The 27278-nt window shown below is 39.3% G+C and overlaps 1 protein-coding gene across 3 annotated transcripts in view; it reads left to right on the top strand.

The window, feature by feature from the left end:
* Positions 1-26741, top strand: part of LOC5569704 (striatin-interacting protein 1 homolog) — a 64950-nt gene extending 38209 nt beyond the window's left edge. For all 3 annotated transcript variants that reach the window (XM_021848175.1, XM_021848176.1, XM_021848174.1), the window contains 4 exons: positions 4493-4655; positions 4714-4922; positions 4985-5229; positions 25526-26741. In XM_021848175.1, coding sequence (XP_021703867.1) covers positions 4493-4655; positions 4714-4922; positions 4985-5229; positions 25526-26444 — 1536 coding nt within the window. In that variant the 3' untranslated portion in view covers positions 26445-26741. The remainder of the gene's footprint in view (positions 1-4492; positions 4656-4713; positions 4923-4984; positions 5230-25525) is intronic.
* Positions 26742-27278: the final 537 nt, after the last annotated feature.

Genomic DNA, 27278 nt, shown 5'->3' with positions numbered 1-27278 from the left:
TTCACTTGGAAATCCTTAGATTTTGCAAGGATTTTGTTCAACCGACTGACTTCACTCAAACTGGAAACATTTGTACAAAGGTTTTTCCAGCCGGATCGTTCAGCAGAACGAAGAGCCTTCTTGTAAGCCTTGCGAGCCGACTTGAACGACTCTGATCCAGCTGAACGGCGTCTGTTCCAACTCCTTTTACATTGTTTCCTGAGTCTAGTCAGATCGGAATTCCACCATGGGGTCCCTCTTGTAGTCTTTACAGACCGCAGAGGACATGCTTCTTCAAAAGCTTCCATAATGTAAGATGTTGTAGTATCAACGGCATCATCCAGATCACTCGGATTTTCAATGGACGGAGAATATCCATGAAATTTGGTCGCAACCAATTCAATGTAGAGTTCCCACTTTGTTGACCGGGGATTCCTAAAACACAAAGTCTGCGCAGTTACATTTGAATGTTCAAAGAAGAAGTAGCGATGATCAGATAATGATTCCTCATCTGATACATGCCAATTCGTCAACTCGTGACTGATTCTATTCGAGCAGAGCGTTATGTCTAACACTTCTTCTCTATTAGAAACCATGAAGGTTGGGCGATTGCCTATGTTAAGTAATCCAAGGTCTGTACTACTTAAGTATTCCATCAGACTGGAGCCTCTCAAATTGATATCCGAGCTGCCCCAGATGATGTGATGAGCATTGGCATCACTGCCCACAATCAGCGGAAGGCCTTTTGTTACGCAGTGTACGACAACTCGTTTGAAGTCATCCGTTGGGGATGGTTCATCATGTGGTAAATATACCGAACAATAGACGTATTTCCTGTTGAGGTCACCAACAGAAACATCGATTGTGACAGCACATACATCTCTGGTAGTTAACTCAGAAATGAGTGTAGCAACGATTGCTTTATTAACGAGCACGCATGCGCGGGGCATGGAGCGCGAGTTTGCCATTTCAAGCTTGCTAAAAGTAGCAAAAACTGGGTCCACAAGGTTACCTAGATAGAAGTTGCATGAGTCTGCAAAGATTGATCGTTGCTGTTCTTTTATGCTGAAGATTGATCTGAGCTAACCTAACCGTAGCCACTACCCAAACTAGGCAGGATTAAGCTTTTTGCAATCTCAGCACGAAAAAGACCAGCAACGAAAAAACCAGATCGGTATCTATTTAAAGTCGCCAAAGGCGAAAGAGCACAGAATACACTGTGTAAAACGCATAATGCGAATCCATATAGGTGATAATTTAAATTAAATGTCAACATATTCATAATCCCACCCTTATTAAGCCTCAAGATAGAGACTGAAGAAGGGCAGCCGATTATCTCGGAGAAACACAAGGTCACCTGCACCATTGCTCCGGGTAGCACAGGAAGGACTCAATACTGTGGAGGGCGCCCTGGTACCCCACAGGCTCCGTTTGCGGTTAGGTTTTATTTAGACCCCCCTAACCATTCATTCTTAGGCACGGTACGCATCACACCATAAATTAGGGGTCACCTGGCTCTTCCTAAAAACGTAATCTATGGATGACCCTTTACATGTGATTACATAAAGCCTTGGGTTGTTCTGCGGACGGATTTTTTGAATGCAAGCCCCATAAATATTTATTTTCCTATTTTCGATTCAACAAAACATGCTGAACAAAATAGCAAATAATTAGGAACATTGTGTGCCTAACTTGACGCACAAGATTTTCATACAAAAAAAAATGTTTTAAAGCTTAAAAGTAGAAAACTTTCGACGTCAATTCATGAATAAAAGAATATTACTGACTGTTGTTGATAATATTGGTGTAAAACAGCACAATAATTTCACGAAAATTGATCAACAATAGTTAGCATATTCACTAAGGAATGAAAAAATTGACGCACTTGTCGGATGCTTTTTCAAATAAATTTTATTTTTAACTATTATCAATGAAATATAAACTTTTTTCGATTGGAATCCATCAATAACATGTAAATAAAGATTAAGCAATACATTTTCGAGTGCTAGTCTGATCTAGAATTAATTTATGACAACATTAATTAGAAAATGCGTCAAGTTTGGACCCGCGTCAAATATGGTACGTTCACGGTATCAGTTCAAGCTGACAACTTAATCGGTTGGTTACTCGCTGCGCTGGTGGTGACCAATCGATCATGTTTTTGATCTCTTGTCTGGTTCTTCAGATATGTACTCTTGAAAATTTGAAGCTTGGCTTCGATTCATCTCCATCTTAAAGGGGCAAGATCCGTCATCATTCTAAGAATGGTTAAAAGCAGTATTTTTGTTGAAAATCGTGAAAGTTTTTACTGTATTCTATTCTCCAACGGAACAATGAACACATTTTCACTGACTAAATTTCAGTTTGGAACCTTTGATACCCTTGGATTTTTTTTTGAACAGGTTACAATCATTTATATTTTTGGAAATGCCAAGGAAATTTTCAAAAATCTTTGTTTTGCTCATTTATTTTGCATGGTGTTCATTTTACCCACATAGTGCAGGTAAAAAGAAACAGTTCCATCATTTTTTTGCTAGCGATAGTGCTGGAAAGGGGTCTACCCCATTTGGCATAATGCCGTTTGGCATACAGTCGTTTGGCATAAAGTCGTTTAGCATAATAGTCGTTTGGCATAACAGTTGTTTGGCATAATGGTCGTTTGGCATAATTTGAAAAAGGAAGATACTGTAGTGGTACAGTAATATACGGGACCATAAGATACGTCATAAAATACCATGTTCCTATTTTTTTCAAATGACATGGAATAACTTAGGCGTTGGATATATTTTTGTTCAAAATGCGCTATAATATCCCGGACACAATGACCCCGGAAGTCATGTATGATACAATTCCAAAAGAGCTTTATTGGATATTGGTTTCCTTGAAAAAATGAGGATTAGAAGTATGTCCTATCAATAATTGACAACGGAATGTACGATCGTGAGCAGTTTGTACACACCCCTTTGCTTAATCGAAGGAATTTGCTTAAATTCAATGTTTTTCACAACTATGCCAAACGGCTATTATGCCAAATGACAATTATGCCAAATGGCATTATGCCAAACAGCTATTATGCCAAACGACTGTATGCCAAACGGCATTATGCCAAACGGGGTAGACCCGCTGGAAAGCGTCAATGTAAATAGAGGGAGTTTTGCGACTTTTACATAGATGCTTCCCTCACTGTCATCGGACGGCGAGACAATGACAAAGAGATTTTTTTCATATTCTCATTCATTTTTCCGTCGCTACGGTCTGTGACGGAATCGTAAACTTGAACATTTTTAGTTCATTATCTGGTATAATTATTATTTATGTCGCTGAAATCTTATGGAAGGATATCCAATTAACTTATCAAACACATTTACTTCCCGAAATTCTCTAAAATTACATAGAATTTTTAATAGCAAAACAACATTGAAATTGCTCTCGTGAGAGCTCTGTCATTGCGACTTGACAAAGTGAGCATCGTCTAGTGACAGTGCAAATACTCGTTTCGTTAGAGTCGCAAGTCTGTCATGACATTTAACAGCCCTAGCTAGCGATACAAATATGTGAAAAGTTAGCTATGTTAGTCTGAATTCGTGTCGCTGCTTTAGATAACATCCCTATTTTTGATGTTGTGCGATAGAACTATATAAATTCATCGTTTTTTCCATTAGAAACAAGATCATATACTTAAGTTGTTCATTTTACCATCCCTACTGATTTATTCCATAAATTGTACACACTCCCAAAAAATATTTTTTGGATGCACAAAAAAAAAGCGAGTTGAATAACGTAAATTTGTGCCACATTGGTGATTGACCAGCGTCTGATTCGGAAAATGACGAGCAAAGTGACATTATTTTCTTGTCATTCAACATGTAAAATTAGGTTTTTTTGCTTGATACATCTTCAAGAGAACATTTTTGTGTCGTTTTATTATATACGTCATGTGCCATTCAGTCATACAGTGGATCACGTCTATAGTAAACTTCATTATTGTTAAGAATGTACAATTATTTTTTTCCAGTAGTTCATTTGATTTTGCCCAGAGTTGTTGTAAGACATTCCAACCATCGGAATACCAACTCCATTCCAAAAATATCTGTGGCCTGTTCTAATCCGTATCTTATTGTTCTTGTGCTTGGTTAATTCGTAGAGCCTTCATACAACTATTCTAGTTCCATTAATATCATGCATTTAGTATTTAGCCTGATCACTGATACCATCCGACAGCACATTCGTCACAACATTTGATTGATTGAACCTGTTAATGCTCTATCTGTATTTTCTATAGTAAAACAAATAATTGTTAAACTCACTCCTGTTTCTTGCATTAAACATAAGAGTTCCTGTTACATGCCACTTATGTCTATTAGTGCACACATTCATACAAAGGTTACACAACTAATTAGTTCGTGTCACGTAACCAGTATATCTCTATCCCTAACGTTGAGCCCGTTGCAAATCCTTGCGTTACTAATTCTCTCTGGATTCCATGATTGGGCCAAACCTGGTGCTCGTGCAGAGTCTCATCAAGCAAAGTTCCCTCGACGAGCAGGAACAAATCGGACTGGAGATGGAAACACCCTCGACCGAGAACGAGGAAGAGTTGTCCGAGTACTTCCGACAGTACGACGATCCGGTGAATGGGGCCAACGCTCCGAACTTAGATGCCCCTGGACCGGAAGGTGGGTTCGATACGACGTCACTAATAGGGTTTTGATTGATAATGGTTGCAATTTGCAGATGAAACTACTCCGCCGGCGGAAAGTAACGACACTCCGGAACAGCTGTCCAACAAGCTTCCCTGGGCGCCGAAAATTCGTCGGAAAGATATCGAAATTTTTCTCAACACATCTCGCAGTAAGTTTATCGGGTACATCCTGAAGGACGATCATCAAACCTTGGCCGGACTGCCCCAACCGATTCAGGAGGGATTCTATACGCTGAAGAAGGTAGGTGGCCGGATCTGAATATCCCTCATCAATGTTTTAACACACTTTCACACCCCACACAGCACATGTACATCAGCCTAGCGGATGTCCAGATCAAGAAGGAAGAGGAAATTACCCGCAACCCGATTTCCACCTCGGAGGGCGAGATTCTCCAAACTCCAACCGAGATTCTGTACCAAGCAATACTCCCGAATCTTCCACAGTACATGATATCGCTGCTGAAGATTCTGCTGGCTGCGGCCCCGACCTCCAAGGCCAAAACCGAAAGCATCAACATCATGGCCGACGTACTGCCAGAGGATATGCCGTAAGTTCCTTGTATCGACTGAGTATCCTTAACTAGGACTTTAGAGACCCCATGTTTGAAAGAAGAGGACATGCCAGAGAGGATTGGACTTCTCGTAGAGGTTCCTCAGAGATTTCGACCAGATAGTTCTCTAAAAATTTTCAAGAGCTTTTTCCCTGACGAAGGACTTCTCTAGCGGTCTCAATCCGTTGAACAGAACACGCGACTTTTTTTGTACGCCAAATTATAAAGAGGGCAGATGAGGCCCTCTAGCCATCTATCAGGCAATTCTTCTTCCTCCCATATCCTTAACAGAGTATGGTGCAGTATTTCGTACAGCTGCTCACTACCGTGCTTGAAAAGTTCAACCGGGAGCTCGTCTTTTCCAGCACCCTTACAGTTCTTCAACTCCTTGGTCGCTCCTCATCTAGCGTCGGGGTCTCCACAGCTTGTCAAACATTGCTGATGGTTAATCTGTTCTCAGACGTGCTCGTGTGCTCTCCATTCATCAATTGCTTGAAGTGTTCTTTCCACGTGGCAGCCACCATGATTTTGTATGTCAGCAAATTACCTTCGCGGTCATTGCACATGACGGGAGATGGCGCAGTTTTTCTCCGTACGCCATTGACAGTTTCGTAAAATCTCCGCATATCGTTTCGTTCGATGGTGTTTTGCGCCTCAGTAATGATGTTTTCTTCATACTGCCTTTTCTTTCTGCGATGAATATTCGTTTCTCGGCTGCTTTAGCTTCCTTGTACCGCTCTCTATTCTGCCGGGTACCAGACACTAACATCCGGCTTCTGGCAATGTTGCCAGGCGAAACCGTCACCGAAGTTCTTTCAGCAGATAATGTGGACAGTATTTGTGTATCAGCTAAAGCTAAAATATAATTTATTTTAATAGAATTTAAGACTACTTCATTGTACATATTCCTTACAATTCTTCAGTATAAATATCTTTGGCCTGGTAACAATCATAAGGTGGCTTCGGTTTAAACCGGATCAAATATAAATCTCAATATTTAGACTTCACTTGACTATTACATATCTAGGGAACAAAGCTATAGTTTACTTTGTCATAACTATTCTGTTTTGACATTCGATCAATGGAGTTTACGTCTACATGCAGCCAATAACGACTCTATAGCTGTTCAGGGTATTGCCACTATTTTTCGTCATAACAGGTAACATTCGTCTCATCCGTCACATTCTGGCACTCCTCATCAAACCAACCTTTTCTGGGTCGTCTCTGAGCAGTACCTATCACCTCTCGCGCTGCTGTGCTCATCGCACCGTGGATAGACTCCCACAGATTGTTGAGGTTGTCGCCTATCCCCTTATCCGCTCATCGAGCTCCCGGCGGTACTCGTCTGCTACACCTTCTGTTGATAAACGCTGGATATTGAAACGCAACGGTCGCTGTGTTCTTGTGTTCGCCACGGTAGACAACCGTGCACGAATTTTACTAACAACGAGATAGTGATCAGAGTCGATGTTTGGGCCTATAAAGGTCCTCACATCGATGACATCCGAGAAATGCCGACCGTCCACCAAAACGTGGTCTATTTGGTTGCAGAGCTCGCCATTTGGGTGCATCCAGGTGTGCTTCCGGATGTCTTTGCGTGCAAAGTAGGTGCTGCTGATGGCCATCCCTCTAGCTGCAGCAAAAGTTATTAGCCTTAGGCCGTTGTCATTGGTGGCGAAGTGAAGGCTCTCCGTACCAATTATTGGGCGGAAAAATCCTCTCTTCCGACCTGAGCGTTGGCATCCCCGATAACCACTTTTATGTCATGTTTTGGGCACTCTCCGTAGGTCTTATCGAGACAATCATAAAACGCATCCTTCGTGTCGTCGGGTTTATCGTTTGTCGGCGCATAGATGTTGATCAGACTGTAGTTGAAGAATTTGCCCCGTATCCTCAATACGCAGAATCGTTCATTAATCGGTTTCCACCTCATAACACGCTTCATCTGCTTCCCGATCACTATGAATCCGTGCCCTGCCTTATCGCTACCACTATGGTAGATGTTGTATTTGAAAGCTGTGTTGGCGACGGGATCCACCGCCCTGAATTCACGTTCTCCAGTTCTAGGCCACCTTACTTCCTGAATAGCAGCCACGCTCACTCCAATCTTCTGCAATTCACGAGCTGCTCACTCGTCCGGGTACATTTAACGTCCTGACTTTCCAGGTACGGAGTTTCCAATCATAGTCCTTATTTCGCGGCCAGGTCTGTTGCCGAAAGTATTGTTCGTTATTTCTCCTTTCTCCGTTTTTCGTGATAGATAAGAAATTCGATATGCTACCTTACCAGGGTCGCGATACCTCCATCACGATGGTGGGGCTGCCACCTTCGGTGTTGCTAACGTGATACCAGTGGCGTCTCGTCCTAAGGTGCACTTGGTGCACTGCACAGTCAAAGATTTCAAACTAACTAATTAAATATATATATTATAATTCTCAATACTTCTAACATTCATAATGTGTAGTTGTTTGAAAATGTTGTTTGATTTCTTCACCTTCAATTGGTGCATCGCCCTCAGTGAACAAACCGTTTGATTCTCCCCCCATGGTTTTGCTCAACCAGCAAGCGATTACAGCTAAGCAAACAAGACAAACTGCCATGCGTCTCCATCGTATTGCAGAGAATGTTCATTTCAGCCGTGCACTCTTTCTTGTGCACGAAAATAGCGTGTATGGACACAGCAGGAATGTGCATTTGTATTGGCATTTCTAGAGCAACAGTGGCGTTGTATAGGTAAAATCTGGTTCACTCCAATTTGTGCACCCGAGAGAGAAATTGCCCATGACGCTCGCATTGGTTTGCAAGAATTGAGAAAGCGCGCGCAACTGGCGTCACGACGTCTGCTGTTGGAAGAGAAAGCGTTAACGCCATACATGCTTTGTGTGTATATATGTTGCATGGAGCTTCCAGGTGTCGCGCGATAGTAGGCGCAATATTGATTGGAACCAAAACTAGATGTTATAAACATATTGGCCAAATTGATTATATTTTATCTTATTAAATACACAAAATTTATATGGCTTTGAATTGATTTATAAACTATGTGTGAATATAGTTTTTCTTGCTCAATAGACCGACAACTGATAAATTGCGGTGGGCGTAAAGTGGGTTTCAGCGTTCAACAGTCAGTCATCATTTCACTTAAAAGCTTTGATGTATCAACAAAAGTATACAAAGAGATGTACCAGCGCTGGACATCGTCGAAAAGCTAAGATATCGTGATACAATTGACAAGCTGTAAATAATAAGAATTATTATATAGAATACAAACGTTAGGAATAATGGAGATTCGGAATTTCGCGAAAGTCACGAAATCCACGGAATTTATCCTTCATCGCGAAACTTGGAAAATAACGCGTAAATAGTTGAATTCTGAAAGTTTATATGATAATCTCAGAAAAGTTCAGATTTTTGCTCATAAGAATGGTTTATTTATTTGTAAGCCGAGTTTCATATAAAAAAATGTGCTAATCGTTTAGTTTCAAGTTAAACGTCTTTCTTCTTGCTTTATATTTTGTATTGATAATATGATATTAAACTTCGCAAAATACAAAACATGCTTGAAATTTACGCATATAAAGGTCATTTTTACTGTAAATAAAATTTTTTTGTCAAATATTATCAAACTATGGGGCCGCGATTAATACGCAGAATTTTTATTTCATTGCCTTGATATCAGCGAAATTTTGAAAATTTTTCTTGTCCCTAAACATTGTATATTGGAATCATCCAAAATTCTTAAGACTTACTACTAGTGATTGAAACGAAGAAAACAAACAAAAAATGCGTCCAATGAGCAACAAATATAATAGTTTCCAGACACTTCAAGATTGCATACAGTATTGGAAATTACATTTTGAGAAGAAATTACATTTTAAAAAATCAATTGAAAAATTCGTATTCATAATTCAAAATAAACGGTTTGTGCGAGTCAGTGCACAGGTAATCAAATTCCTCACGGGACGCCTCTGCGTGATACAGCATTTCATACTCAGCTGCTGGATGCCAGCACAGACGTTGTTTGAGCCGCACCTCCTTGGTGAACGCCGATCTCCTCACTCTAACTGGTGTCGCAATTCTTAGCTGGCGGTCTTTGCCATCGTTTGACCCGTAGAAGCATGAGGTAGGGACCTATGAGGACCAGACTATGTTGGACGCTCCTTCCTGGTTGTCGGCTCACCATATCACATCCCATGATGGTGAGGAATACCATCATTAAAGTTTGTTGAGCGCAGTCTTCTTTAGTTCGATGAAATACATATTGAGAGTAGCGTTGACTTTACATTAGCTTCAATGCTGTAATAATTGAATAAAATAATTTCAAGTACCTACTAGAATAACAGAATAATTATATTACAGGATAGTTCCTCAATCGACACTTCTGGGCACATATTCTCTCCAATCAACTTATTAATATACATTTTACACCTATATCTTTTAACCATAGATATCACCAATCTACACATTGCGTAGAATTGAAAATGTAATGAACAATAGTAATTTGAAATATTTCATAGTAGGAAAAATGCACCAATTTTCGACCAAGCACTAGTTTTCGACTCATTCATACAATTTGGGCCTACTTTATAGAAAATCTAAAAACTGACACAGAAAGCCAGCGGCATTATTTGTACATCATCTGGAAGTTTTTTATCTTGGCTTTGAGGAATAAATATGAAACATACAAAAACTCATGTTTTTGTATTTATTATCCCTTGTGCTACTATAGGAACACATGTGCCCATAGTAGCACTATTCCTAATTTTTGTTCCTTTATTAGCACTAGCCTCACAGAGTAGGCAAAACACAAATCAAAACCGTATTTTTACAAAACTTCTATATTTTTCCTTTAAAGTGAGGATCAAAAGCCTTCGATTGATGTAAACAAGTTCTTAATTTATCAACTATTTTGTTTAATCACAAAATAGTTTCTCTCAGTAGTGCTACTATAGGAACAATAGGTTAACTATAGGTGCAAGGGAGCAAAAATTTTAAGCAAAACTATTTATTTCGATCATTTTTTGAACAAAATCGAGCTGTGTGTCAATGGTACTTGGAAAAATAGCTACTGACCTGCATGTAAAAAAATATTTTCCTACGATTACTAGCGAAACGGCCCTAAAAAGCCACTAGTGCGACTATAGGGGACTGTCCTCTAAGGGAACACCGACCCTAGTAAAAGAGCAAAAATTACAACAGGCACAACAAATATTACATTTCAGGTAACCTTTTTTTTTTGTAGAGCCTTGATCACCATTCGAGTTTCCAGTTTTGATTGTGGACTCCAAAGCCTTCATTTTAATAAAAAAATCTCTAAAATCGCTTTTTTAATCTGCTTGCAATGAATCCTGGTGCAAAATGCTGGAAAATCTATTAGGCGACAATCCCTAAGGATATTTTTTTTCTCAGATCACGAAGAAGGAAGTCTAGTAATTTCTCCAGTGATTTCTTCATGAATATTTTCAGAAATTTCTCAAAGGATGCCACCAGCGATTTTTCAATGGAAGGTTTGAGGTGTTTCCTCGGAATTTGGGACCAAAAATCCTAGAGCACTCCAACGCTTCCAAAAAAATTTATTCCAGTGTCTTTGGAAAAATCGTTTCTCGATTTTTCCACGAAATCCTACTAAGGATTTTATCAAAATATTCATCCACGATTACTCTCAGGAATTGCTCAAAAAAAAAAAAAAAAAAAAGGCGTTATTCGATTATACCTATTATATACTTTTTCAAGAATTCATCGATAGATTTGATTCTAGGATTTCCTTCAGAAATTTCTCTTGGAATGTCTCCAGCATATCATCAAAATATTGTTGCTGCGGTTCAAACATTTCTCTAATATTTTTTCAAATATAATTGCCCAATCATCGAAGCCAGGCCACGAGTTTTCAAGAGCACAAATCTAGAGAGCCAGACAGCCGTTTGTGCTGAAAATTTAACTCACTCGCTGGAGATTACCAATTATTCGAATTTTCAGCGCGAATGGTTGTCAGGTTCTCTAGTTTTATGCTCTTGAAAATTCGTGGTCTGGCTTCGATGCATCTTCACCTTCAGAGATTCCAGTAGGAATTCCACAAGGCATACTTAGAACTCACACAAGTTTCATCTGATACTTCAGGATTGTCTTTCGAAATTCGATGCAGATTTTTTTTCCCCAAAACAATCTATAAAATTTCGATGAAATTTCACCGGATGAATGACTTAAAACATATTTAATGACTTCATTGAAAAAAAAGATATAGGGTTCCAGAAGGAATTTTGAATTCTTGACGATGCTCTAAACGGGAATGTCCTAGAGAAATCATTGGAATGATTTTGGGATAGATGATTCCTGATTATCCTGGTTATCCTAATTATCCTGAGAAAAATTCCATATTGAATTTATAAAGGCATGTAAAATGAAATTCGTAAAAGAACTACCTAGAAAGTTTGTGCAAAACATCAAATCAAACTCCTCAAGAGATCAGCGGAGTAATATGTGAAAGAAATCTATAGTAAATCGAGCTGTTAAACTTGTCGTAATGTCATGAGAAATTTCAAAAAAAAGCCTCAGAATTATGCTTACAAAAATGTCTTGTTCAACTCAGGAATCAAACTCTCATCTCGTGCTTCTTGTTAGGTTTATTTTATATCAATAATTCATGTATGGTTTCGTTTTTTTTTCTTCAAGGAAGAGGTCTTTAAAGTTGTTATTTTTACTGCGATCATGCTACCAGCCCTGATTTCCCCAGAGAAAAAAAAACAAAACCTTCTCCAGAAAAATACTGTGGGTACGTCGCTGACATACATCTGAATCCCAATTTAAGGGAAAGGATATTTTGTTTCTTAAGATCGAAAAGACTATTTTATCATTTCTGACTTTGATACTTAACGGCACTTTCAGATCATTTCATAAACATTCTTGATTTTCGTGGCAATTAAAAAAAAATCACCATTTTTGTACCTATGTTTACACGTTGAGAACATTTTTTTTATTAAAGTGAAAAAAACTTTGAAATTATTGTTAGATACAATTATTTTCTAAGATAACTTTTATTTGAAAAAAAAACTATCATTTTAAATTTAACTATTTATATATTTTGGGGAATTCCTTTAACCTGAATTTATTTTTTTAAACCTAGAAATCTCAGGAAATTTCATTTCTGTAAATGAGTAGACACGCTGGTTGAAGATTTCTGTGGAAAATTTACTAGATTACAGTAGAAAGTTCTCCAATAATTCATTTAGCACATCTTCCAGATATTCGTAAGTGACTTTAGTGATTTTTAAGTGACCAGACCAGGTCCAAAAAAGTGACCAAGTCACGAAAAAGTATCTCGCTACCAGCTCTGTAAACAATCGCAACAGATTGGGGTATTTTATTGAGGAATTCCTGAAATAATTTTTCTGTTATAATGCTGGGAGGATTCCTGGCAGCAGTTTATCTAGGAAGATACTATAAACAAATTTCTGAAGGAATCCCTATTGTCCCGATGGTTATGGAAGTATTTTAGAAATCTCTGTCGAAAATACTGAAAAATCCGGGTGATGATTTTAAATGGAAAATCCATGGAGGCTTAACTAGAGAAATTACTAAGGAAATGTATGAAAGAACTTTATGAGGAATCCCTGGACTGTTTTATTGAAGAAATTCCTGGACAGCCCATAAACGCATAATAGTCTTATGTATATAAATACCATAGAACATGGGACTGTTCTAATATGAGCAGTGGAAGAGTTCTTAATAGATTTTTCTGGAACAGTGCTAGGAGGATGTTACGAAGTGATTCCTAGAAGAACATGTAGATAAATTCCTGAAGGAATTCTAATGAGAATGGCTGGAAGAATAGCTAACTGAAAAATCAGTGTAGGATCTGCTGAGAAAATTCAGGTTTTCATGAAAATCTCTAGATTAAAAGCTTCGAACAATCTGTAGTAAACCTTTGCGGATTTCCTTGGAAGAACTCTTGTACAAATCTTTTGAAAATCACCTAAACTTGGTGTTACTGGCGAAATCGGTAGAACAATTACTAAAAAAATAACTGAATGAAATCCTGGTATAATCCCTGGGAATATTTTTAGAGTAATACATGTGCAAATCATTGAAGGTAGCGTTGGTGTGGCCTTATCCACAGAGTCAGAGACGTCACGAACTTTTAAACGAATTTATTCGGGTAACGTTAAAGTTTCCTATAAACAAACTACATGATTAGATATGTTGTTCTGGTACAATTTTAGATAGACTTACGTTTTATGCATTAAGCACTCAAATTATTGTCTCGCTACTCAGTTTAAACTGAATCTCGGGTAGGGCGAATATGACCTGACTGAATAGTTATTTTTAGAATTTACAAGGGTATTATTATTGTAGTTTTACCTTAATGATAGTTATGTCAGTAAACGCAGTGACGAAGCAAATTCATGGGATAACCTCATAAATGGGGAACCTGAGAACAATCGGCATATACTGTACGAATTCATTATAATTTCATAATTTGTTCTCACCTGAGAGTTCAATTAGCTTAATAGCAAAGTATAAGGATTCTTAGTAAAATATTAGCAATTACAGCCGAAAATATTGGAAAAAGAGTTCACTATTTCAACCTCGCGCTACAAACTCCTATCTTTTAATCCGCCTCCCTTTGTGTTGATGCCATACATGTCATTCAATCCGTTGTCATCGCTGTCACTCTGATCTAATGCGCAAGGTGCTGGATAGCAGGTGCGGCACTACCAGAGGGGTGTTCGCAACAGTTGGAGTGCTGAAGAATTTCTAGCAGCAAATTCAGGAGTAATTTCTCTAAGCATCCGAGGAATCGTTGGACGAATTCCTTGGGAGCTCTAGAGGTATTTCTGTAGGGATTCCTGGAGGAGCTCGTGAAAATATTCCAGAGGAAGAAAGAAATTGATAGAAGACTCTCTAAAGCTTTTTCTCGAGAAATCTGTCTATATCTTTGAATCATCTAAAATGTTGCATCAGCATTCATTCGTCAGAAGGAAAAGAAAAAAAGTGAAGGCATTTTGGTGAAAAAAAAATACTTCAAAGATCTTCTGTATCTAAACAGAGACTTTTTAGAGACTTGCATTTTCTGACTAACTACCCAAATATAATAAATCGCATCGATAAATGTAAAATTTAATTCATATAATAATAGTCTTTTCATTTACTTGAGAAAGCGCTCGGAACAGAAACAGCTTTCATAAATAAAGGAGATTTTAAAAATTAACGAAATAATAATGAATCTGAACAATTAACATAAAAATATACTAATGAACGATCTCACCATATTACAGTCGTCTTCTATCATTTGATTTCCTACTGGATCTTGGCTTCTGCCTGTGTTTTAATTCCAGTGATTGCATGTTTTGCTGGAGGGCACTTTGCACTTCTGTTTGGTGTACACAACAGCCAAATCCTTTCTCCTATTCGAACTCCAAATACTTCCGGAACATGATTCTTCTTAGCAAAGCTGGTCGCTTTCTCACACATTTTCAAGCTATGTTTACTAAATTTTTCACACCCGTTCAGAAACGCGGCACACTTCCTCATACAATTTGGGCCTACCTTTTAGAAAAATCTGAAAATTGACACAGAATTCTTGTAATTCGAAAATTAGTACTTTTGCCCTATAAGCTTCTGAGATAAGACTGGATGCCATGAATGGTTTGTAATTGGGAATCTGGTCATCATTATAAAAGGCAAGAAGCATCATGAAGAGGGAGATTGTGCCAAGAAAAAGTCGCATTTGAATTCTAACTTCTTATTTTTTGCAAGGCCAATAAAAGCTGGGCATGAATTACTAATTGAAATCTCCAGACCTGATTGGTTGCAGGTTTCTGTGGAATATTTGCTAGCTTACATTAGAATGTTCTCCAACAATCCATTTAGCACATCTGCCAGATATTCGTGAAAAAATGTTCAAATATCTCGATCAGAAAGTTAACCAAGCACCTCTATTTTGTCTACCTTTATCACCATTACCATCACCATTACAAACAAGTGACTTGAGCGGCAATTTTTCCGAAAAAAAAGTGACTTTAGTGATTTTGTTTACGTGACCAGGTCCAAGTATCTCGCTACTAGGGTCGATGTTCCCTTAGTGGACAGTCCCCTATAGTCGCACTAGTGGCTTTTTACGGCCGTTTTGCTATGAATCTTTTCAAAATATTTTTGACATGAAGGTCAGGAGCTATTTATCTAAGTATCATTGATACACAGCTTGTTTTTGTTCAAAAAATGATCGAAATAATTAGTTTTGCTTAAAATTTGAGCTCCCTTGCGCCTATAGTTAACCTATTGATCCTATAGTAGCACTACTGAGAGAAACTATTTTTTTACTTGAGAGTAAATGGAAACGCGTGTGTACTGGTTGTGCTCAGAAGAACTAATGAAAATTTATTAACACGTTTATACACACTAAACAAATAGGGGTCGCTACTAAGCAAGCTCCTTAACCTACGATACCGAGCAGTTTCTTGAATGCCTCATGATTCTGCCTGGTTAGTGGCTTGGTAAATCCGTAGGCTGCTGCTTTGTAGAAACATAGTCCAAAGTAATGTCGCCACGATCCAGAGCTTCACGAACGAAATGATACTGAATTGAGATGTGTTTTGTACGGGGATTATAACCTTGATTTCTTGCAACGCATATGGCAGATTGATTGTCGCATAGAATTGGTACTTGTAGATCTCCATTAATTTGCTGCAACATCTGCTGCCACCAGAGAGCTTCTTGTGAAGTCCTTGATAAAGCAATATATTCGGCTTCACAAGTTGATAAGGCCACTACATCTTGTCGTTTGCAGTTCCACGAGATCGCTCCTCCCATCTTGCTAAAAACATAACCAGTGGTAGACCTTCGATCTTCATCTCCTCCCCAATCCGCATCCGTATAGCCAGTAAAATGTGGATTGCCAGTCACCGAGTATTCCAAACGATTATTTGAAGTGCCCTTCAGGTAACGCATGATTCGTTTTACTGCCTCCCAATGCCTACGACCAGGATTACTGCTAAACTTACTCACCATGTTTACAGCGAAAGAAATATCTGGTCGTGTTGCTTGAGCGATGAACATCAATGACCCGACTGCCTCTTTGTACGGGATGGCCTGCACGCTCTGCACTTCTTTTGGTTCGGACGGACACATCGATTTGTTGAGTTTCGCGCCGGGATCAACTGGAGTAGAAACGGGGATACAGTTCGCCATGTTGAACCGTTCGAGAACATCCTTAACGTACTGCTGTTGGTCCAACCAAATCTTGCCATTCACTCTATCACGTGTGATTTTCAGCCCTATGCAAAACTTTGCTTCTCCAAGATCTTTCATTTTGAAGCGGCTGTGGAGAAAAGTCTTCAGCTTCTTCTTCATTTCCGAGTCGTTGGTGAACAAAAGGAAATCGTCCACATAAATTGTTACAAGTGTCATCGATTCGCCGTCAATCTTGAAATATAGGCAGGTATCCATCAAAGAACGTTCCAATCCAAACTCACGTAAAGCTTCATTCAGTTGAAGATTCCACACACGGCTCGATTGTTTCAAACCGTACAACGCTTTCTTCAAACGGCATACCTTCTTTGGATTTTGAACAAAACCTTCAGGCTGTTCCATGAAAATGACTTCATCGGCCAATTTTCCTTGCAGAAAAGCGGTTACTGCATCCATTTGTTCTATATCTAGGTTGTGTTGAGCCGCCAAAGACATCAGATAACGAATTGTCGAGTAACGTACGACAGGGGAGTAAACCTCATCGAAATCGACTCCGTAACGCTGGGAACACCCTTTCACGACGAGCCTGGCCTTAAACCGCTCCACTGTTCCATCTGATCCACGTTTCGTTTTGTATATCCAATTGTTCTTAATTGCCTTTCGTCCATTCGGTAAATCAGTCAACTCCCAGGTTTCGTTTTCAGTCAACGCTTGAATCTCCTCTCGCATGGCAGCTATCCACCTTTCTCGATCGGATCGCTCAATTGCTTCGGTGTAGTTGCTTGGATCATCTGCCATCTCGGAAGCCATCGGGGTTGGGTCTGTAAAATCATCTGGGCCAGTGATTGAACTAAAACACATGAAATCGGAATACTTGCCTGGGGGCTGGCGCTCCCGACCGCTGCGCCTAAATCCTTGCTGCTCATCAGCGGATCTACCAGATTGCGGTGGGAGCGCAGTGCTGGCCTCGGCAATTTCCACGGAAGAAGACATTTCTTGATTACGTGCAGGTTGTTGAACATTTAAGCCTTCATTTTCTGGATGAGCATTTGTTTCTGACCAGTCAAGCAACTCGATGAACTCTACCGGTTGATCTTGATACTGTTCTCCTACATCCTTCGGTTGAAACTTCTGCTCCTCATTAATGAACACGACATCTCGACTTATTATCACCTCGTCCCTCTCTTGATCGTATACCCGGAAGCCTTTGGAATTCTCAGCGTATCCAACGAATACGCCCTTGACCGATTTTGAATCGAACTTCTGTCGTTTTTGCTTCGGACAATGAACCATTACTTGAGATCCAAATATTCGTAAGTGCTTCAGGTCGGGTTTCTTCTGACACCACGCCTCTTCTGGCGTTGTTTCTAGTGATCGAGTTGGAGATCTGTTCACCAAATACGGCCTCCGCCCAAAATTTCTTGGGGAGTCCGACATCATTCAACATTGACCTCGCCTTCTCTACAAGTGTTCTATTCATCCTCTCCGCAGTCCCGTTTTGTTCAGGTGTGTAAGAACACGTGGTTTGGTGAATCACCCCATCGCGTTCGAAGCTTTTCTTCATCGTGGAGTTGATATACTCTGTATCGTTATCCGTCCGTAGTATCTTCAATTTTCGTCCCGTTTGTCGTTCAACTAGTGCCTTGAATTTCTCGTACACTTCTTTTACTTGACTCTTGGACTCGATGAAATACACGAAAACCTTGCGACTGGCATCGTCCACAAAGGTCACGAAGTAACGGCTTCCACCAATCGACGAAACTTCTACCGGTCCGCAGACATCAGAGTGAACCAGATCCAACGGGTTTTGAGCACGCGAGGAACTACAATGAAAAGAACTTCGAGTGTGCTTACCCTGAACGCATGCCACACAATCCGCTGTGATGCCAAATTGTTGCGGCATCCCGTCGACCATCGTTGTAAGTTTGCTCATGTATTGCTGATTCAGATGTCCTAGTCTGCGGTGCCACAAGCTTGAATTGTTCATCAGAAACGCCTTTTCCGATTTCTTCGTATTCAGCTTGTACATCCCATTCTCTTGAGTACCGGTAACAACGATATCGCCAACTTCGTCTCGAACTTAACATCCGTCAAACTTGAACTGGACTGTCATGTTTTTAGCACATATTTTACTAATAGACAACAGGTTTGTCGTCAGATCTGGAACCATCCAAACGTCCTTCACCTGTATTGGTCCTTCTTCTAACTCCAGATTCACTGTACCTCTTGCAACGGATTTGATGCTTTGACTACTGGCAGTGTCGATCGAATGTACCCAGTCAGTATGCTTGATAAAACCTTCTACCATCCGCGTCATGTGTGATGTTGCGCCGGAATCGAAAAACCAATCTTCATCTCTTCCTTCTCCTGTAGCTAACATAGCACCAAATATATTATATTAACAATATGGTTCACTTCCACTTATCCCATACACACATTTGGCGACCCGTTTAGCATTGCCAACAGCACCATCTGTTGACGAAAAAGGTGACTACATCATGCTTTGGTTAATTCCTATTGATCGTGTACACTGGTTTGACGTCCCTCGGTGACATTTCTCATTGTTTTGAATTTAGATTTGCAGAGTTCGAGCTTAACATTTGAAAACGTACCGTTAAAACACCGTGCACAACCAAAATCATAAACGGAAATAAAAGATTGATTCAACTTAACGTAAAAAGTAAGGCGCTTTATGTCTTTAAATTGGGACATGACTGTTAAATAACTCCCGATAATTGTCATAATCTTAGATATTTGTTGCTTTTCCCGTAAATGTAAAATATGTATATTGATACTTTTTTAACTATGACAGTGCATCATTACTTCGATAAATTTAGACGCGTGCAAATTTAAACGAAGGCATACTTCACTTTATTCAAAGCAAAATAGCCCGTATTTCTTTTCAATGGCCGATGCACGAGTTCAGTAATTTAACGTTTAATCGGTGCCGAATTCACTGGTTTCCATTGTCACAAAAATAACACGGCACCGCTAAAACATCAAATAGTGAAACCGTGCATAGGTCCATGACCATGTTGGACTTCAAACTCGTAATTTCTGAGTAATGCAAATCAGTCTGCAGGTGTCTAAAATCGACACATAATGCTGTCGACCTTTTTGAGAACGGCAAATGATTCAGCGACCTTCCGCTGTGAAATCAATGCAAAGGATTTGATCATAATACTCAGGCTTGATAATTCTCCTCAACAACATCAGAGTTCGGTGAAATACTCTAGAGCAGCGTGCTGCCTTTGCCTCTTTGCGGAGGAGCGAAAAAAAGGTAAGCAGAGAGGCAACGAAAAATGAGCGAGGAAGATGCAACACAAAACACAACAGAGTAAAATTCCATCAAAAAAGGGTGCTCTCACAACTCCCCGAGGACTGCTTTGTTCGGGTGGCAGACTCAAGAATCCTTTTGAAGCGTGAGTAAAGGTGAGCATCACAACAAAAGAGAGAGAGAGTACCAGAAAAAAATCCTCGTATTTTTATGCACTCGAATCGCTTGAGGATCTGTGTTGAGAAGTTTGAGTTCAATTGATATATTCTCCTCAGAAAAACGGCAAAATCGCCTCCTCTTTGCATCACTGAGGAGTTTCTATCAAGCCTGATAATACTTACGCTTTCATTTAAAAACTCTTATGAAGCACGGTGTATAAATTATGTAGTACTTAATTTGACTGTTCATTTGTTCTTTTTTCAAAGTCTTTACAATGTTCAAGCACATAATTTTGTTAATAATACAGAATGGTCTTCTATCGTATGTGTACAAATAGGGTCCTAAAGCCCTGTCCCAATTTTAGTACCAAACGCTCAAGTTTAGGCCAAAAACACATGTTTACTCAATTTTCTAATGTTTTCCGTTGGTTTAAGCCCAAAAAACATTTTTTTAGATTTTGTCACATCCTTTGGCTTAAACTCAAATTTTGGGTGTATTTAGTTTCTCGTGTCCCTTACGAAATGTCAGATAGGAACAACCCCAGTGGTCGAACTAAAACCCCTGTGGTGTTTTTGTCGACTAAGCGAACGTCAAACATGATCAAAAGTGTCAAGGTTCATTTATGGACCAAATTTTTAAATTAAAGTTTAAACATGTTATAGCCATTATTTGAGCGGGAAAAATTGCTAAAGTAGTTACAGTAACATGCTTTTTCGTGTTATTAAATAAAAACAAGATTTCATTAAAAATTTTAGGACCCAATTATTTTGAAACTTTGAAAAAGTTCATTCATATTTTAGCTTGGTACTTTTCATATGTTACGCTGGATATGATATGAAGTGTCACTAGTGTCACTTTGATGAGCTCGAATGTTTAGAGTGTATTAGTTGCCACGTTTGCCTTGTGTGGCGCTACAATCACAGAAAAGGGGGTCGCCAGAAATATATGAGAGTGACTCATATTGTTAATATAATATATTTGATAGCACACAATGCAAATATATTATATTAACAATATGAGTCACTCTCATATATTTCTGGCGACCCCCTTTTCTGTGATTGTAGCGCCACACAAGGCAAACGTGGCAACTAATACACTCTAAACATTCGAGCTCATCAAAGTGACACTAGTGACACTTCATATCATATCCAGCGTAACATATGAAAAGTACCAAGCTAAAATATGAATGAACTTTTTCAAAGTTTCAAAATAATTGGGTCCTAAAATTTTTAATGAAATCTTGTTTTTATTTAATAACACGAAAAAGCATGTTACTGTAACTACTTTAGCAATTTTTCCCGCTCAAATAATGGCTATAACATGTTTAAACTTTAATTTAAAAATTTGGTCCATAAATGAACCTTGACACTTTTGATCATGTTTGACGTTCGCTTAGTCGACAAAAACACCACAGGGGTTTTAGTTCGACCACTGGGGTTGTTCCTATCTGACATTTCGTAAGGGACACGAGAAACTAAATACACCCAAAATTTGAGTTTAAGCCAAAGGATGTGACAAAATCTAAAAAAATGTTTTTTGGGCTTAAACCAACGGAAAACATTAGAAAATTGAGTAAACATGTGTTTTTGGCCTAAACTTGAGCGTTTGGTACTAAAATTGGGACAGGGCTTTAGGACCCTATTTGTACACATACGATAGAAGACCATTCTGTATTATTAACAAAATTATGTGCTTGAACATTGTAAAGACTTTGAAAAAAGAACAAATGAACAGTCAAATTAAGTACTACATAATTTATACACCGTGCTTCATAAGAGTTTTTAAATGAAAGCGTAAGTATTATCAGGCTTGATAGAAACTCCTCAGTGATGCAAAGAGGAGGCGATTTTGCCGTTTTTCTGAGGAGAATATATCAATTGAACTCAAACTTCTCAACACAGATCCTCAAGCGATTCGAGTGCATAAAAATACGAGGATTTTTTTCTGGTACTCTCTCTCTCTTTTGTTGTGATGCTCACCTTTACTCACGCTTCAAAAGGATTCTTGAGTCTGCCACCCGAACAAAGCAGTCCTCGGGGAGTTGTGAGAGCACCCTTTTTTGATGGAATTTTACTCTGTTGTGTTTTGTGTTGCATCTTCCTCGCTCATTTTTCGTTGCCTCTCTGCTTACCTTTTTTTCGCTCCTCCGCAAAGAGGCAAAGGCAGCACGCTGCTCTAGAGTATTTCACCGAACTCTGATGTTGTTGAGGAGAATTATCAAGCCTGAGTATTATGATCAAATCCTTTGCATTGATTTCACAGCGGAAGGTCGCTGAATCATTTGCCGTTCTCAAAAAGGTCGACAGCATTATGTGTCGATTTTAGACACCTGCAGACTGATTTGCATTACTCAGAAATTACGAGTTTGAAGTCCAACATGGTCATGGACCTATGCACGGTTTCACTATTTGATGTTTTAGCGGTGCCGTGTTATTTTTGTGACAATGGAAACCAGTGAATTCGGCACCGATTAAACGTTAAATTACTGAACTCGTGCATCGGCCATTGAAAAGAAATACGGGCTATTTTGCTTTGAATAAAGTGAAGTATGCCTTCGTTTAAATTTGCACGCGTCTAAATTTATCGAAGTAATGATGCACTGTCATAGTTAAAAAAGTATCAATATACATATTTTACATTTACGGGAAAAGCAACAAATATCTAAGATTATGACAATTATCGGGAGTTATTTAACAGTCATGTCCCAATTTAAAGACATAAAGCGCCTTACTTTTTACGTTAAGTTGAATCAATCTTTTATTTCCGTTTATGATTTTGGTTGTGCACGGTGTTTTAACGGTACGTTTTCAAATGTTAAGCTCGAACTCTGCAAATCTAAATTCAAAACAATGAGAAATGTCACCGAGGGACGTCAAACCAGTGTACACGATCAATAGGAATTAACCAAAGCATGATGTAGTCACCTTTTTCGTCAACAGATGGTGCTGTTGGCAATGCTAAACGGGTCGCCAAATGTGTGTATGGGATAAGTGGAAGTGAACCATATTGTTAATATAATATATTTGATAGCACACAATGCCTTACCTTTCAGTTTTGAAAAACTTGAGCTTTGCTTCTGGGGACAGTTTGCTGCGTAATGACCCGGTTTCTTACAAGTAAAACAGGTACCATTTTTCTTTTCTGCACCACCCTTCGTTCGCTTTATCTTCTGTTTTGAATAGAGTGCACCTTCACTGCTGGAACTCTTCAAAGGCCATTTAACATCTTGGATAATCTTCGTCTTTACTACATCCGCAGTCAATTGAATTCCTGAAGCTTGAAGACCCATTATCATCGGATTGTAATATTCAGGTAAACCTTTCAGCAGTAATGAAGCCAGCCATTGATCATTGACTTCAAAACCGATCTCGCTCAAATCATTTGCTGTAGTCACCAACTGGTCCACGTAGTCTTCAACAGATTCGCAATCTTCCAACTTGATAGTCGTCAATTTGTCCACAAGACCGAACCGCCGGATTAGTCCATTGTCCTGGAATGCCTGTTGCAGTTTGTCCCATGCCTGTTTAGCGGTATCAGCGTTCTTGACCAAACTAAAGTTGTGCTTCTCCAAGCTCAAACAAATGGCCACAAGTGCTCGATCGCTCATATCCGGATCCACTACTACATTCTCCAACGGTTTGACTGCACGCCACGTACCTTCGCGTATAAGTGCCATTTTCATTGAAAAAGCCCACGATGCATAATTCTACCTTCCCTTCAATTTCTCCATTACCGGTAGGGATACTGCGCTTCCGAAAGTCCGAACAGTTGCTGTTGACCGCACACTGCTTCCACTTGCAGTTGAACCATCACCTCCAGCTATCTGTCTCGAGTTTCCGCCAGTCATTCCTCCGCTTTGAGAAGTTGAACTTGAATTATCCCTCGGAATCATCTCAGGAACTAGCACGAATTGCGGTCGTCGAATTTGTTCAAATTCTAGCCTGTACTGGACCCAAAACCACTTGAGAGTAAATGGAAACGCGTGTGTACTGGTTGTGCTCAGAAGAACTAATGAAAATTTATTAACACGTTTATACACACTAAACAACTAGGGGTCGCTACTAAGCAAGTGGGTTGCTATGCATAGCGACAGCTTTCGTAGGTTACTTCGTTTCACCATACCGCAACATTTTTTTATACGGTATAATTAATGAATTATGAATTTTTTTTCACACCAAACGAACAGTGTTGTGAAAAACTCAATTTCTCACAACTCACGCTTGAGATTTTTCATGCGTGAGTTGTCAATCACGCAACTCAGCAGTCAAAAAATCATGGATGAGTTGGCTCACCTTTATGACTCATTGTCTCGTATTTCCACAGTTTACTCACACACGGCAATAATTTCTTGTTAGTCTGGTAAAATTATAGTAATCCTTTCTAACGTAAACAACAATATTCGGGTTTCACGAGTTTTGACCGGGTTTTGCGACTGAATCATTTTTTACGGTTTGAGTTGATTGAGTTGATTTTGCATCAAAATATCATGCGTGAGATTTGCGAAGCAGATCTTTAATGAGTTTGCTCTCTCGGGAGAGCGTATTGATTGACATTTGAGTGCGAGTCTATCAACACTGCAAACGAAAGCTTTTGATTCACACTTTGTAGGAAAAATATAAAAGTTTTGTAAAAATACGGTTTTGATTAGTATTTTGCCAACGCCGTGATGCTAGTACTACTATAGGAACAGAAATTAGAAATAGTGCTACTATAGGCACATGTATTCCTATAGTGGCACAAGCGGTAATAAATACAAACATATGAGTTTTCGTAGTTTTCATATTTTTCCCACTAAACCAAGATAAAAAGCTTTCAGATGATGTAAAAATAATGACGCTAGCGTTATTTTTCGATTTTATACGAATAAGTGTTCTTAGCTATGCGGCTATTGGTACATCGGCCCTACCCAATAAATAGCCGCAACAGATTGATCTATTTTGTCGAGGAATTCCTGAAAGAATTCTTCACATTTTTTTCTGGTATAATGCTGGGAGGATTCCTAGCAGCAATTTTTGGAAAAAAATCTTGTTGAATTTCTAAAGAAATTCCTATTGGGTAATTTGCCAATTGTTGAACGATCAAAATAATCGCTAATTATTGAACACGCCATACACGGAATGTTCAACAATAGGCGACGATTTTAGCCGTTCAACATTAGGCGAATTGCCCTTGTCCCGATGGGCAAGGAAATTTTTCAGAAATCATTGTCGGAAATACTGAAAAATCCGGGTGATGATTTTAAATGGAAAATCCATGGATACCTTGCTAGAGAAATAACTCGAAAAATGTATGAGAGAATTTTATGAGGAATCCCTGGACAATTTTAATGAGGAATTACTGGAAGAATTCTTAATAGATTTTTCTGGAATAGTGCTAGGAGGATGTTATGAAGTGACTCCTAGTAGAAACTGTTAATGAATTCCTGAAGGAATCCTTATCAGAATGGCTAGAAGAATAACTGAAAAAACGGCGTGGGATCTCCTGAAAAAAATCAGGTTTTCATAAAAATCCCTAGATTAAAAGCTTCGAAAAATCTGGAGTAAGCCTTTGTGGGTTTCCTTGGAATAGCTCTTGAAGAAATCTTTGGAAAATCTCCTAAATCTAGAGTGCCAACTGGCGAAATCAGTAGAACAATAACTGAAAAATTAAAAAAAAAATCTTTTTTCATTTCAGAATGACCGTCACGCAATCGACCAAGCTGGGCATTGACGTGAGCCGACACAAGGAAATCACCGTCAAGGCCGTTTCCGCCATTCTGCTGCTCTATCTGAAGCATTTCAAGATCAACCACATCTACCAGTTCGAGTTTATGTCCCAACATCTCGTGTTTGCCAACTGCATCCCGCTGGTGCTGAAGTTCTTCAACCAGAACATCATGAGCTACGTGGGCTCCAAGAACGTGATCCCGATCATGGACTTCCCATCGTGTGTCATCGGGGAGCAGCCGGAACTCACGTCCGAATCCCTCATCATTGGAGATTCCGCGCCATATTCGTGGCGAAATGTGTTCTCCTGCATCAATCTGCTGCGAATTTTGAACAAACTGACCAAGTGGAAGCACTCCCGGATCATGATGCTGGTGGTGTTCAAGTCATCTCCGATTCTCAAGCGAACGCTCAAGGTTCGTCACGCCCTGATGCAGCTGTACGTCCTGAAGCTGCTCAAAATGCAAACCAAGTACCTTGGACGGCAGTGGCGCAAATCCAACATGAAAACCATCAGCGCCATCTACGCCAAGGTACGACATCGGTTGAACGATGATTGGGCCTTCGGGAACGATTTGGACGCGCGGCCGTGGGATTTCCAGGCCGAGGAATGCGCCCTGCGGAATTGCGTTGACCGGTTCAACAATCGCCGCTATCTGCAAACGAACGCTTCGGATCTCATTGCGAGTGAGTTTGATGATCCCATCGAGGGCGACGCGGTCAACGGAGGAGGAACCAACGGAGCAAACGGCGCGAATGGCCGTAAGTCGGATGAAATCGAGCTCAACGAGGAGTTCAAACAAAACTACGAGCTGTGGCTTCAGCAAGAGGTGTACAATAACAATATCGATTGGGACTCGCTGCTGTCGAGTGAAGATTTCGCATGAATTTGTTATAAAGCATAGGGCAAAATTGACACGTGTAGAACGATATATTTATAACGTAACTATTGTAACAATAAGCGATAACTTGATAAAAATAACTGAGCTGATGCAGCTACGGGAACGTTGAATGAGTATTGCAAACTATGAATGAAAAGTTTATTTTATTCAAAGATGACAGCTTCGAATTTGCAAGCTTTAAAAAGGTTTACACTGACATTTTATTTTCCGAAGTCTATTTTCACGTAGGGTAGATGTACCAATAGTCGACCAGCTAAGAATAAATTTTTGTATAAAATTGAATAACATAGCCAGGGTTATTATTTATGCATCATCTAAAAGTACCTTTTTAAAAACGAAAGTATAATAAAGTTTCGTTGATTAGTTTTCTCAACGCCTGAAAACTGTTTTGGATTTCTATAGAAAAGTTAGCACATAAATCAGCAATCCAGCTGGTAAACTTGCATGCATGTTGACTGAAATCGATAAATTTAATTCTTAACCCTCTAATACCCAACCCCGCCTTCAGACGGGGTACACTTTGGAATTTTGTGTATTTTTTCGTAGCTCGGAAATCAAAATGATTTTCTTTTTGGATTAAACCTTGACTCATAACACGCATATGAGAATTTATTTGACTTTTGAAACTTTTTTGTATTTTTGAAAATTGTTTGAAAAATGGTATTCTTATATACAGTGGTTACACTATCATGGGTCACCCACTATTATGGGTCATTTCCATTTGAATTGCGTGTGGAACAGAGTGGCTAATAATCGTGACAAGGTGACCCATAATAGTGTGAGCAGTGTAACCTACAAATGCCTGGGGTTTATTTAACG

This window comes from Aedes aegypti, chromosome 2, assembly GCF_002204515.2.
Source record: "Aedes aegypti strain LVP_AGWG chromosome 2, AaegL5.0 Primary Assembly, whole genome shotgun sequence".
NCBI classification, from domain to species: domain Eukaryota; kingdom Metazoa; phylum Arthropoda; class Insecta; order Diptera; family Culicidae; genus Aedes; species Aedes aegypti.
The sequence above is the reverse complement of the archived record's forward strand: the minus strand, read 5'-3'. Positions and strand labels throughout refer to the sequence as shown.